At 38.9% G+C, this 14,033-nt stretch overlaps 2 protein-coding genes across 2 annotated transcripts; one reads left to right on the top strand and one right to left on the bottom strand.

Moving 5' to 3' along the window:
* Positions 1–3,176: 3,176 nt before the first annotated feature.
* On the bottom strand, positions 3,177–8,905 carry LOC132795678 (uncharacterized transmembrane protein DDB_G0289901). Its single transcript, XM_060806536.1, has 15 exons — positions 8,141–8,905; positions 7,432–7,680; positions 7,244–7,369; positions 6,947–7,180; positions 6,664–6,884; positions 6,350–6,593; positions 6,050–6,292; positions 5,749–5,991; positions 5,437–5,691; positions 5,129–5,371; positions 4,835–5,071; positions 4,527–4,769; positions 4,132–4,470; positions 3,932–4,072; positions 3,177–3,873 (listed from the first exon to the last, which is right to left on the bottom strand). The coding sequence occupies exons 1-15, from the start codon at positions 8,847–8,849 to the stop codon at positions 3,374–3,376; spliced, it is 4,227 nt and encodes a 1,408-aa protein (XP_060662519.1). The 5' UTR covers positions 8,850–8,905; the 3' UTR covers positions 3,177–3,373.
* A 1,848-nt stretch (positions 8,906–10,753) lies between these two features.
* LOC132797029 (uncharacterized) lies at positions 10,754–11,394 on the top strand. Its single transcript, XM_060808446.1, has one exon. It carries the CDS (start codon positions 10,777–10,779, stop codon positions 11,305–11,307), a length of 531 nt encoding a protein of 176 aa, XP_060664429.1. The 5' UTR covers positions 10,754–10,776; the 3' UTR covers positions 11,308–11,394.
* Positions 11,395–14,033: the final 2,639 nt, after the last annotated feature.

Here is a 14,033-nt window from a genome sequence, read left to right as displayed (position 1 = left end):
CATTTTAAATTTGAATTAGGAAAAAAAACAAACTTCTAATTGAAAAGTTGGAAAAATTGAACAAAATTCGACCATATTATATTTAAAGCATACCTTGTTTATCACACTTAACAACTGCAGGATAGCAAAACAAAGTGAAAGCAAGCTGGCAACAAAACAAAGCGAAAGTTGGAATAAAAATGGGCACAAAAGCGGCATAAAAACCCATAGATAGATAGATAGATAGATGTATGTACGACAAGTGCTACAACCTGAACCCAGACACGGCCATTCGACTCAGAAAAACAGGGTCGCCGACAGATAGCAAGGAAGAGAACATAAAATGGTGAGAGAAGGGAGAAGGTGCTTACTATGAGGATGAGTAAGTTGCGGAACTTGTCTGGCTGTCTGACAAGGCATTCGTACATAAACATGTCTGCGCCTAAAAGTCTGCTGCATTTTCTATTTCGCCAACAACTTTCAGAGGCACAATATTGATTTATTTTCGCGAAATTCTTCAGTTTTTAAAGCACTCTTTTCATTGCTGCTCTACTTTTCATGTAATTATTTATATCTCTTGTTAATTTGTTGTAATTAGTTAAAAAAAAAAAACTTTGATGAATACTTTAAAGCGATAATTTTGTTTAAGCCAATCTTTTTAGATGGTCATTTTACATTTACGGCAATTTAAAGTTGAGAGCACAAACGTAAATCTAATATAGAAAATATAAGTGAAATAAAGGGAGAAAGGAAGTCCTATCTTAAGCTTAGGATGAAGGGTAAAACACACAAGTCGAGCACTGTAAGCACTGCTATTTCAAAGTTCATAGCTGAACTTATATATGAAAGTTAAATATAATAATGAAATAAGTATAGAACTATGCATATAAAAGTAAAGTTTCATCAAACTAAATAAAAATAATATGATAAATAAATATAGAAAAACAATAGTTTTTTTTACAATTTATATTTCGTTAATCTAATATAGAAAATGAAAGTTACTTGGGCTTAGGCCGAAGCACTGCTATTTCAAAGTTCACACCTGTAGTTATATATAAAAGTAAAGTATAAAGATGAATATAGAACTAGAAAAATTAAGTTTGATCAAAGTAAATAAAAATAATATAATAATTAAATATATATGTAGATATACAAAACAATGTTTTTTTCTTCAATTTATATTTTGTTTATTGTGAACTTAAAGACATCTTTAGCTACTTTTGAATGAATATAAAATTTCCGATTACGATTAATTGGATTACTAATTATTATTATTTGACACCTTTAACGAAACTACTTCAAGTGCTTAACCGCAAAGAGCTTTGCCATTTGTTGTATTCTCAAGTTACTCCTAATCTTTAATCACGCGAACAACTTGAACTGCGTTCAAACAACAATGAAATTGAAGTCACAAGGTAGGTTGGCAACTGACTTGGCCTAAAACAAAATAAAGAAGAAGTGTGCTGGGCCATCATTAAGAATTTAACAGCATACTGAGGGGAACAAATTGTCTCCCCGAGGTGCTGAATAATATTTAACACCCGCTCAGTTCATGGTTATCGCTTATCATTAGCAGCTTGCCAACCCCGCTCTAGCAGCCTCAGCACACACACAAACACACACACACACACACAGCTGTCGGTCTCAAAATTTATAATTGCGGCCATATTTTCAACTTCCGTTTGCGTTTGTTTCACGTTTCATAACCATAACAAATTATCTCAGGTCATCAATTATGGCTGCGACACGGGCAACTCAAGAGCTGCTGCTTTTTGTTTCTCAGTTTATTTTTTGTATTTGTGAGCAACTTTGGTGATATTTTTATTGCTTTCATTATGATTTCATGTGGCGTGAGCACGTTCTGCATTGGCTATGCTTCTAGGTAGACTGAGGGTAGCGGAGGGGGATGGAGAAGGGGAGAGGGAGGCGAAAGCAACAGCTAGCGGAGCAACTTTTCCGTATTGAGTCAACGCTGACGCCCATTTGTCTAACTGAATGCTCCAAGCGCTTGACTTGGCTCTTGGGTGTTAATAATGTTATCTTTTATTTATACCAAGTTTCCCCCTTCCCCTCTTCACCACACAGTTCACCTCTCACCTCACCTCTCGACGCTTTTGCTGTTTAAACTTTTTGCGTTTTGAATGTAATTGCATTTTGTTTACCTTTTTGATACCCTAGAAACATAATTCACAAAAGAAAGCATGCTTATATTAAGCCAACAGTATTAAAAAATACTAACTTTTATACTAGAATTATTTTTTTGAAGAAATTTTTATTAATCTTTTATTTCTCGTTTACTTGCAGTTGCGGCTTCATATATTTTGGATTTTCCCCTAAGTAAGTTAAAATATAATATTATTTAAAAATTTTGTATACTGAATATTTCCATAGAAATACATTTTAGTTTGAACAATGAAAGTTTCCGCAGAGATTCTTAGTAGGTTGTAAAATATTTTTCCAGCAATTTATGATATGTAGTACTATATTATTTCTAAAAGTCGAAGGTCTTCCAATGAGTCAAAGTTGTGGTGTATATTAGTTATTAAAAGTGTCTTTAAAAAAACTTATTTCAGATATGATTTCTTGATGTTGACTTCTTTTAAAATTTTAGTTTCTTGATATTGATTTCTTCATAACAGATTCTAACTTCATGATTATGTCTATTCTCATATTATTTTCTTTATATACTTTATAAATATTCTAAAAATTTTATTATCATCTAATGAAAGGTTTGTTGAAATTATAAAGCGAGCTTCTTAAAAAATATGTTTAAGATAAAATTCTCGATGTTGACTTTTTTAAGGCATATTAGGAGATGATGAGTGGTATTTATTCCAAATATTTAGTAATATATATTATATATTTTTTTGATATTATTATTTTGCTGTCATATCACATATTCTAAATTCATAATAATCCTATTTTTTTATAAATATTCTGGAAATTTCGTTGTCATCTAATAAAAAGATTGGTTTGAAATTATTAATGGATTTTTAACAGCTTTTCTTAAGAACCATTTTAAACTAGAATCTCATTTAAGGGGTATCTTTAAGTCGCATACTGGCAGCTGCGGACATTTTGATGGCATTTTCCGCATTGGTACGGGAATACATCAAAAGTTTGTTGTTTGTTGGAACGCGTCAAATCCACGGAAGTGATAAACTTTTTTGGGGGTTTTTTGATAATAAATAATTCAGTTGTATTTCAATACATCAAGTAAATTAAAGAAGTTCACTTAGAAATTAGTCAAAATAAATAGGTGCATCTTGGGGGTAAAACACATAACAGGTGAATGAAGAGCTCCACACGAGGGGAGATTCCAAAGTTTAGAGTAGAGTTGTATCATCTTTCCTCTTGCTATCTCTCTCGTACTCGTTTTCGATCTAATGCCTGCTTAGGGCCTGTAGACGTAGGAGCCGCCGCAGTTCTTGTAGCACAGATAACTGGGGCGAGTACGCCACTTGCGACAATAGCGACGATAGCAGTTGCTGGGATTAGGAGTCGGTGGGCTGGGAGTGGGAGGCTGAGGAGTAGGAGGCTGAGGAGTAGGAGGCTGTGGAGTGGGAGGCTGAGGAGTGGGAGGCTGAGGAGTAGGAGGCTGAGGAGTAGGAGGTTGAGGAGTGGGAGGATATGGAGTGGATGGTTCAGGAGTTGGAGGCTCTGGCGTTGGTGGTTGAGGTGTAGGAGGCTGAGGAGTAGGAGGCTGAGGAGTCGGTGGCTCTACAGTAGGAGGCTCCTCGGTGGGTGGCTGTGGTGTAGTCTGCGATATGCAATCGTTGCCCACGGTGCCAATGATATCGTTCAACAAATTCAGATTAACCAGAGCACTCAGATCAAGATTAACCAAAGTAACCACATCATTGCCGCTGCCTTCAATCACAGTATTGGGTCCACCTGGAAATACAAATTGTATAGAAATACCAAAACCCTAAACACTTCTACTCAAACTCACTGTTGATATTATTGCCAATGCAAGTGCCGCTGCTGCCACGAATTGCATTCGCCAGATCCAAATTAGCCAACACATTGGCATCCAAGTTGACCACCTTGACAATTTTGTTGTTGTCACCCAACACAATTTGCTTGGGACGCGCTGAAGAAAAATATTTCATGAATGAAAAAATGTAAGTACACATTTAAAGCTTTACTTACTCGTCAAGTTGTTGGAAATATCGTTGCCAACACTATCGCCGGAAGAGTCCGATTTGTGTGCAATGTTCATCAATAGATTTCCTTGTTGATCAACAACTTGAACCACATCCTTTGGCTGGGCACCGCCCACAATATTATTCAGAACATTGCCAACGATCGAAATGGGAGTACCAATAAGAGAACCAACGCCAGAGCTTCCGCTTGAACCAGAGCTTGAACCACCTCCAACCAAGCCAGTAATGGAGTTAAGTGCCAGGACATTTGCAGCTACAGGAACATTAGCATCGACAAGACTAAACACATTATTGTTATTGCCCTTGATCACATTTTTAGGATCCGCTGTTAAAAAAAACGAAATGTTATATGTTGAACCATTTCAAGCAAATGCGACTTACTTTGAACATTGTTACCAATAGCATTTCCAATGCTTGAACCACCTCTAGAGTTTCCGCTTGAACCGCTGCTAGAACCGCTGCTTGAACCGCTGCTAGAACCGCTGCTTGAACCAGAGCTTGAACCACCTCCAACCAAGCCAGTAATGGAGTTAAGTGCCAGGACATCTGCAGCTACAGGAACATTAGCATCGACAAGACCAAACACATTATTGTTATTGCCCTTGATGACATTTTTAGAGCCAGCTATTGAAGAAAAGTAAATGTTAGAATTTTAGAAATTGATCGGACTAAAGCATAGGTTGACTCACTTAAAATATTATTGCCAATAGCGTTGCCAATAAGTGAACCTCCGCTCGAACCGCCAGTACTTGAACCAGAGCTTGAACCAGAGCTTGAACCACTGCTTGAACTGCTGCTTGAACCATCTCCAAGCAAGCCTCCAGTAATCGAGTTAAGTGCCAAGACGTTAGCAGCTACAGGAACATTAGCATCGACAAGACTGAACACATTATTGTTATTGCCCTTGATCACATTTTTAGGATCCGCTGTTAAAGAACAAGAAATTTTAGACACTGAACCATTTCAAGGAAAATATATCTTACTTTGAACATTGTTGCCAATAGCATTTCCAATGCTTGAACCACCTCTAGAGTTTCCGCTTGATCCGCTGCTAGAACCGCTGCTTGATCCGCTGTTTGAACCGCCACTTGAACCACTGCTTGAACCACCTCCAACCAAACCAGTAATGGAGTTGAGTGCCAGGACATTTGCAGCCACAGGAACATTAGCATCGATAAGACCAAACACATTATTGTTACTTCCCTTGATCACGTTCTTAGAGCCCGCTGTAAATATAAACCAAAAATTTAAAAATTGTAAATTGATACCTTTCAAGCAAACTATAACTCACTTAGAATATTATTGCCAATGGCATTGCCAACAAGTGAACCAACGCCAGAACTTCCGCTAGAACCGGTGCTTGAACCACCACTTGAACCACTTCCTGAACCACCGCTTGAACCAGAGCTTGACCCACTTCTTGAACCACCACCAACCAAACCAGTAATAGAGTTGAGTGCCAGGACATTTGCAGCGACAGGAACATTAGCATCGACAAGACTGAACACATTATTGTTGCTACCCTTGATCACATTTTTAGGGTCCGCTGTTAAAGAACAAGAAATTTTAGACACTGAACCATTTCAAGGAAAATATATCTTACTTTGAACATTGTTGCCAATAGCATTTCCAATGCTTGAACCGCCGCTAGAGCTTCCACTTGAACCGCTGCTGGAACCAGAGCTTGAACCACTGCTTGAACCAGAGCTTGAACCAGAGCTTGAACCACCTCCAACTAAACCGGTAATCTTGTTAAGGGCCAAGACATTTGCGGCTACAGGAACATCAGCATCGACAAGACTGAAGACATTATTATTACTTCCCTTGATCACATTTTTAGAACCCGCTGTGAAAGTAAACCAAAAATTTAGAAATTGATTTCTTTGAAGCAAAGTGGAACTCACTTAGAATATTATTGCCAATGGCATTGCCAACAAGAGAGCCAACGCCAGAGCCTCCGCTAGAACTTCCGCTTGAACCAGAAGTTGAACCAGTGCTTGAACCTGTGCTTGAACCACTTCTTGAACCACCTCCAACCAAGCCAGTAATCGAGTTTAGTGCCAAGACATTTGCAGCCACCGGAACATTAGCATCGACAAGACTGAATACATTATTGTTGCTTCCCTTGATCACATTTCTGGGGTTCGCTGTAAATGAAAAGAAAATTTTAGAAATTGAAACTTTTCAAGCAAAATGCTACTTACTTTGAACATTATTGCCAATGGCATTGCCAATGCTTGAACCGCCGCTAGAGCTTCCACTTGAACCGCTGCTTGAACCACTGCCTGAACCTGTACTTGAACCACCGCTTGAACCGCTGCTTGAACCACCTCCAACCAAGCCAGTGATCGAGTTAAGAGCCAAAACATTTGCGGCGACAGGAACATCAGCATCGACAAGACTGAAGACATTATTATTACTTCCCGTGATCACACTTTTTTGGTCCCGCTGAAGAGTTAAAATAAAATAAGAATTGATCCCAAAAAAAAGAAAGATGTGGAGCTAACTTACTCCTGACGTTATTGCCTAGTAAATTGCCGGCTGAACCGAGCGGTGTGCCGGAGAGAGCGGACAAAGGGCTGGAGCCAAGGGATCCAAGAAGACCACCGCTTGATCCACCGCCGTTAGCAGTTCCTGTGATGGAGTTCAAGGCCGCAACTTGGGCAGCAACGGGAACAGCGGCATCGACAAGTGTGGTAACTTGATTATTTTGTCCAGTGATTATATTTTTCGGAGCCGCTGCACAAGCAAAATTTAATTAGTAACCAGACGAAAAAAAGATTTTCTCAGAGCTGACTTACTTATGATATTATTGCCAATTAAATTGCCAGCTTGGCTGACCGGTGAGCCGGTAAGGCCAGAGAGGCTAGATAGAGGTCCAGAGCTAAGAAGTCCACCAGTAACGCCACCTGTAGCACCTGTCGCTGTGCCAGCAATGTTGTTCAGAGCTACGGCGTTAACTGCAGCAGGAACTTGAGCAGCAACGAGTTGGTTAACAACATTACCTTGTCCGGTAATAATATTACCAGTTCCGGCTAAATAAATAGTAACGAATCATATTAGAGAATAGTGAATAATTAAGTCGAAGCCTAACTTACTTCCAATATTGTTGCCAAGCACATTGCCAATCAAAGGCAGCGAGCCACTTGAACGCTTGGAGGTTGCTGCGCCCTTATTGAGTGGCACATCTGCGTCCACCAAATTAGCAGCCGATTTGCCTTGTTCTGTAAGCAAATAAAATATATATTAGTACTAGAGTTGAGTGCACTCGTTACTCGTCACTTACGTATCAGCGAGTTGGGTGAAACAGGAGTCGAGCGATCAAGCGCTGTCAATAGACCCATGATGACAACCTTTGCCACGCCCATATCGAGCAGACGCACTATCCAGCTCTCGGCGGTTGCGGCACAGAAACCACTCTTTTGGCCATTCGCTATGGTTGTCAGGCTGTCCATCAGCGAGACAATCAGCGTGCTGAAGCCATTCACCTGCAACAAACTGACGCCAGCACTCTGTGTGTTTGCCTTAGGACCCACTGAAAAGATGAACACAATAATTTAGGTTAGCGATTCGATCATTGAGTTTAACTACTCGCTACTCGGTACTTTGTAACTACATATTGTTTTTGTAGGATTTTGTCTCTTACTCGTATACAATTGCTATTTATTTCTAGACACTTTCTAGTCCGTGACTTCTATTCGTGATTAGAGAAGTGTTGCTTGGACTTCTCGTTAGCTTTCAATACTCGTTACTTCGAAGAATTTGACTGTCTTTCATTTATGTTTTTTTTGGAAGTCATGTATTTCTACTCTATGTATTTTCAATCGTTACTAGTCACTCACCACTAGTTACTCGCAAATGTTTTCATGTCATGTATTTATACTCTACTTTTTAATCGTTATTAGTCACTCGTTACTCGCAAAAGTATGTTCGTAAGTCATGTATTTGTACTCCACTTTTTAATCGTTATTAGTCACTCGAATCTCGTTACTTACTTTCAACTAGATTCTGCACAATATTCTGCGCCTCGAGACCAGACGCGCCGCACACTTGCAACAACGAACTGCAGATGGCAACGAGCTCCTTCAGGCTTCTCGCCTGCAAGAACTCAATCATGCTGTCACGATCGCCCTTCACATAGAACGATTTGGCGCTCTGCTGCAGAGCTGTTCGAGTGCTACGAGCACCTTCAACGGCAACATCCGATTGCTTAAAGGCAGCGGTGGACTTAATGATCTGTACAACTTGTTTCTGCGAGCACTCGATGTTGTTGAACTTGCAGAGGGCGATAAATGATTTCAAACTGAGGGTCAGACTATTGTTATCCTTGGTGTTCTTAATGTCCTTGATGACACGATCACAGCTGGCATCGGTGTTGCTGCCAATCAGTACATCGATAATCAGATCCATGCCCAACTGCAAAAATACGGCTCCAGTTTGTCTTTCCAACGGTTCCATGTCCTGCAAAGTCTTAACTGTGGCTTCCTGATGTGTCGACAGTTTGGCGCCTCGGGCTTGCATGCTGGCGAGTAGAAGATCGGCCAGATCCTTGGCTGCCAGACGTCCAATGTTGTTGGTGCGCTTGAAGATCGCTGATGCCACCGTGGGCGTGGTCGAGAGGGAGGGAGATCGCGTTGTTGGCTTTGCCTCATGCGGTATGAGGAAGCAGGTGGAGAGCAAAAGGAAAAGCTGAAGCCGCCACATTATCCAAAAACAATAAAAACAAAAGAGATCACACAAGAAGCTACTTTCTTTTCCCACGAACGTAACCGGAGAGATTGATACGGTTTCAGCTGCTGTCATGGGCTTTTATTGCCCATCATCGAGTTGAGTCTGTCTTTGTCTCAGATTTTTATCATGCTGCGAATGCTGTGAGTAAATGCGAATGCGAATTCTCGTCGCATCTGCTGATAAGAAATTGCAACACTAACTCACAGATAATCGTGTTATGTGCCACATATTGGCATGCCATGCAAAACGTGCTCACAAATCGCCCAACACCATCGGCGTTGGTGTTGACAAAATTGCAGCTTCACTTCTGTGTTTCTGTTTCTGTTTATGTTCTGCTCTGCTTTTTTGCGTTTTCGTTTTAGATTTTAACATTTTTTGTATCGAATCTCATTTCACATTCTTCTTGCATGTTTCTTGTGCACAGTCGTTTATCTGACTCGTTACTTGATAGTTGTGTAGCTGATATTTGAGATGCTTGTCAATCTTTATTGTCTATGGAATGTCTTTGGCATTATCTAACAGTGAATGACTCTTAAATGAATTCCAAGTTGTTAGCATTTAAAAAACGATTGAGTTAATTATAGTTTTGTCTAATCATTATTCTTTATTTGCAAAGCTATTGTATTCATACTCGTAAGTTCATTGGCTTTTGAAAATGTATTAAAGGAACTTAGGAGTTTAAATTTAAATCGTTCATATTGAAAGAAATTATTTATTTGTTGCCTATTCATTCGAAAATCTGTATGCTAGATCGTGAAAGCAATAGGATTCATTGAAAAAAATGTTCTTCCTTACACACCTTTTTTATGACATTTTCCGCTTTGTCGAAGACAAATTAATATCAATAATCCGACTATTAAAAAAAGTTATAGTTACTGAAAACCTTTATTTAGTAAGCGACTTATTTAAAGAAATGGACTATGGGAAATAAAAATTTAAGGCATACTTTTTTGCCTTTGCCTTTTACTAATAAAGTTAAGTACACTCGTCACTCGTCACTTGTTACTCGTCACTTACAAATCAGCGAGAAAGCCATTAAGTCAACTACTTCTAAAGTTCTACAAGTACTTCCTTATTATAGCTTTTCAAAATATTTTCTACTCTACGGATTATATAATAATTACAAAGAGCGTAAGAAATTCTAAGGTACTCTTTAGTCCTTTAAAATGTAGGCAAATTTTTGTTAAACAATCTATTATTTCTCCACCACAATCATAGCATTGCAGTATTTTTATTTTACTTTGGGTATTTTACTTAAAAATCATCTTATTATGCTGAAAATGAGCCGCAAATGAATTCATCAACTTGGACAACTCAACACGTTGAGTCAGTCTTCGCTTTTATGAATGTGAGTTCATATCTAACCGATCAATTTCATTAAAACAATTTTGTTTCTTAAATATAATTGCATTATCAGTATAATATTTCACTTTGTTATTCATTCTCACTCGACATTTTCATTCATTGCCGCTAAGCTTATGCAAAGTCTATGTCAACGTTGTTGTTGAGCGCCTCAGATTACCGCAAGTATCTTCTACACTCTTTTTTTGTTTGTCGAGCCCCCTAAAAGTTGATAACGTGCACTGCGTGTACAGCTGAGCTATTAGAGAAGTCAGCTGAAACGCGAGCTGGCGAAATTTGAAGCTAAAGTTGACCCAGACACAGAGAAAGAGAAAAAGATTGAGAGTTTGTCTGCCAGCTGGCAATCGGCAGTTGGTTTCTCTAGTGCACGTGTCTTGAGCTCAGTGTGGATAATTTTTTGGGGTGATGCGATTTCCGCATAGAGATATCAGGCTGCAACCCAACAACGGCTCTTCTCTGTATAAATACACAAATCATGCGAAATTGACAGCCAGTTAGAAATTTCGACTAACAACCTTAAGACTCTCTTTCTCCTACTATGACAAACGATCAACGCTTTGTGTTGCTGCTGCTCATTGGTTTGGCCAGCGGCGCTTGGCTAAGTGCTAGCACTACAGCTCAAACTTTTAGCTCGGAGGATCGTGGTTCGATACTTAAATTCATGGATGTGCTAATGAATTTTCTAGATGCCGAAACCGAGAATGCAACGAGCACTGAGACTCCCAATGGAAATGACACCACCACCACGGAGAGTGGAGAGAGCACCACATTATCCTCAAATGCAACGACTGTTGATAGCAGCACCTCGGAGTCAACTCTACCGAGTAATGCCACAGACTCGAGCACGATTAGCACATCCCAAAGCAGCGAGAGCACCGAAGCAACGAGCAGCAACAGCACAACTCTCGCCACTAACGCCACAGAGTCGAGCAGCAGCAGCAGCATCAACAGCAGCACCACCGATGCGACGAGCACCACCAGCAGCAGCCCAGTGGCAACCACTCGACGTCGCATTTGCTTTAGGCGTGTCTGCTATAAGTTCATGAACGATAAGGGCTATATATACTAATGAACAAGTGAATAAAGTCGTCAATCGTTAGTTTTATAAATCAAATATTTAGATTATGGAAGATTATGTTTATTAATTGTGTGCTAGAAACACAAAGGAAATTTAAATACTCGTTGAATCATTAAACCGTTACTCGTTAGGTTTTCTTTAGATCATTGAAAGACGTGAAATACTCGAGGTTTCCTAGATGACTTCTTTCACAGTGACATTTTATACGTGTTGCATCACTTGAACTTCTCGTTACTCGTTAATTTCTTAAGACTACATTTTTACTCGATTTCTTCTGCCTGTCATTTAATAATCGTTGCTTTAACTACTCATTATATTCTTAAGACTAATTATTTACTCGCTTTCTCTAGTACAATCTCATAAAGCAACTAAATAGGCATTAGCTGTATTATTTGAAAGTTTTGCCTACTCGCTACTTTATGACTATAAATCGTTACTCTGTCTTTACATTAACTTGTTTATGTTCTTGAGCTTAATTGCTCAAAGCAACATTTAAATTTGGCATTCATTGCATTTGCACGTCACTCGTCACATTATTAGCATTTAGCACTCGCAATGTTTATGAACTTCTCGAACAACATCATATTGGTTTGGCATTTGCATAAACTAATTGAACGTTCAGTTGGCAATGTTCGTTGCTGTTGATGATGATTGACAGTTGGGAATGATTGACGGCAAGCATTGGATGGACTGAGCTGAGCCAATTTGTAAAACACAAGCTGCATTAAGGAGGACTCCCTTGCCTCACACAATGGAATAGGAAAACAAGCCGCAAAGTTTTCTCTCTCGCTCTGTGAAGTTTTGTTGCCAATCCCAAAACGAATTATTTCAATTAAAAGTTTTGCGAGCAGAGTTCTTAATGCTGTCAACTTGGGCGTTTATGTGCACAAGTCTTAATTGTGCCAAAAAATACGAGCTATAATTTTGTGTTTCAACAAGCAAAACACACACAGAGCGAGTGCGAGAGTGAAAGAGCAAGAGAGAGAGAGTAGGAGACACCCACAAAACGCTCACTTGAAATTTTCGACCAGCAAAACTGTTAGGCAAAGCCCATTGGCAAAAGCTTTGTGGCTTTTCATTGAGTCGTAAACAAATGAAATTTAATTCGTTTAAAGATTTTCGGAATTTATTGTGCAAATAGTTGACGGCAAATGTTGATGTGTCTGTGTGTGTGTGGCAGCCATCAAAGAGAATTCTATTAGAACGCCTCAAAAACACAGAAACACACGCACACCGAGAGAATCTTTGTGGCACATATTACATAAATAATTGGTAACCAAATGCAGGCCACAATTATGAAAGCAATGTGAAATGCTATTTAGTAAATTATAACAAATTTACTGCTCACTGAGCACACATTGTAAGCGGAGTGCTAGAAGTGGCAAATTGTAAGCAAGTTGTGTTAATGAGAAGAAGCAGGGGAATTATTTTAAATAACTTTCTCTGTGTTTAAAGAGACATACAAATGAAAGAAAGAACCAATTCTTAGCTTAATATCTGCAATTTCAGACTCGTTGCATTAATTAAACTACTCGCTACTCGTTACTTCTTTAGCATTGATTTTTATTAGCTGATGAAATTTAAATTTATATCTTTAAAATTACATCTGCCATTTTATAGTCGTTGCATTAATTCAACTACTCGCTACTTCTTTAGCATTGATTTTTCACTCGCTAATAAAATTTTAATTTATATCTGTTAAAATCACATCTGCCATTTCATACTCGTTGCATTACTTAAACTACTCGCTACTCTTACTTCTTTAGCAATGATTTTTTACTCGCTGATGAAATTTAAATTTACATCTGTTTAAAACACATATGCCATTTTATACTCGTTGCATTAATTCAACTACTCGCTACTCGTTACTTCTTTAGCATTGATTTTTTACTCGCTGATGGTTTATTAAATTATAACAGCATACATTTTCATATACGTTTCCTGCATCCTCAAAGTTATAATAGCCTTTTTTTTTAATGCTGAGTTTAAAGACCCAGTATCCAATTTACAACTGAAAGTAGTTAAGAAATAAACAATGCATAGCTGCTTATATTGTAAAATACTGAGAAAAGTTCGCATAGTCAAACTATCACTTTTCACAACTTTAGTTTTCCCAGAGAAAACATTTCCCAGTCATGACAACTTATTGAGCTTCTTCCCAGGGCCACGTGTCTGTGCTATTTAATTACTATCAGCTTATTGTTATTACTGTCCCGTATGCGCGCGTCAACAACTTAACGAAGTTATCACACACAGTGCGTCGGATTAGTCGACCGCCGCGTGAAGTACTTTAAATTAGTTTCGTTGCATAAACAAGGATGGGTTTCGGGGTTGTTGTTGTTGCTAAGACTTGGCTTTAAACAGATGAGAGATGCGAAGTGGGTGGGAGAGAGATAAACCCTGAAACTAATAGAGCAACCCTCCCCCCCTCCCCCTTCCCCCTATCCTCGAGGCGCACGTGTCGAGCGCAGTGACATCAAACGAAGGGTTGGGAGTAATGTTTGCTGTTGCGGCTTTCCTCCAAAAACAAAAAAAAAAAGTCTATCCAATTACAATTTAATTAAGTTGATTCTAATGTCTGAAGCTTTACTATACTTTTACGCGCAAGAAAGCAAAAGTGCAGTACACAAATTTCCATTGCATACTTTGGGGCGGAGTTTTAAAAGGTGCTGCCTATTAATTAGCTTACAGCACACAATTCAAATTAAATAATTGGC

This window comes from Drosophila nasuta, chromosome X (assembly GCF_023558535.2).
Source record: "Drosophila nasuta strain 15112-1781.00 chromosome X, ASM2355853v1, whole genome shotgun sequence".
Classification (NCBI taxonomy): domain Eukaryota; kingdom Metazoa; phylum Arthropoda; class Insecta; order Diptera; family Drosophilidae; genus Drosophila; species Drosophila nasuta.
This window is presented reverse-complemented; position numbering and strand designations above follow the sequence as displayed.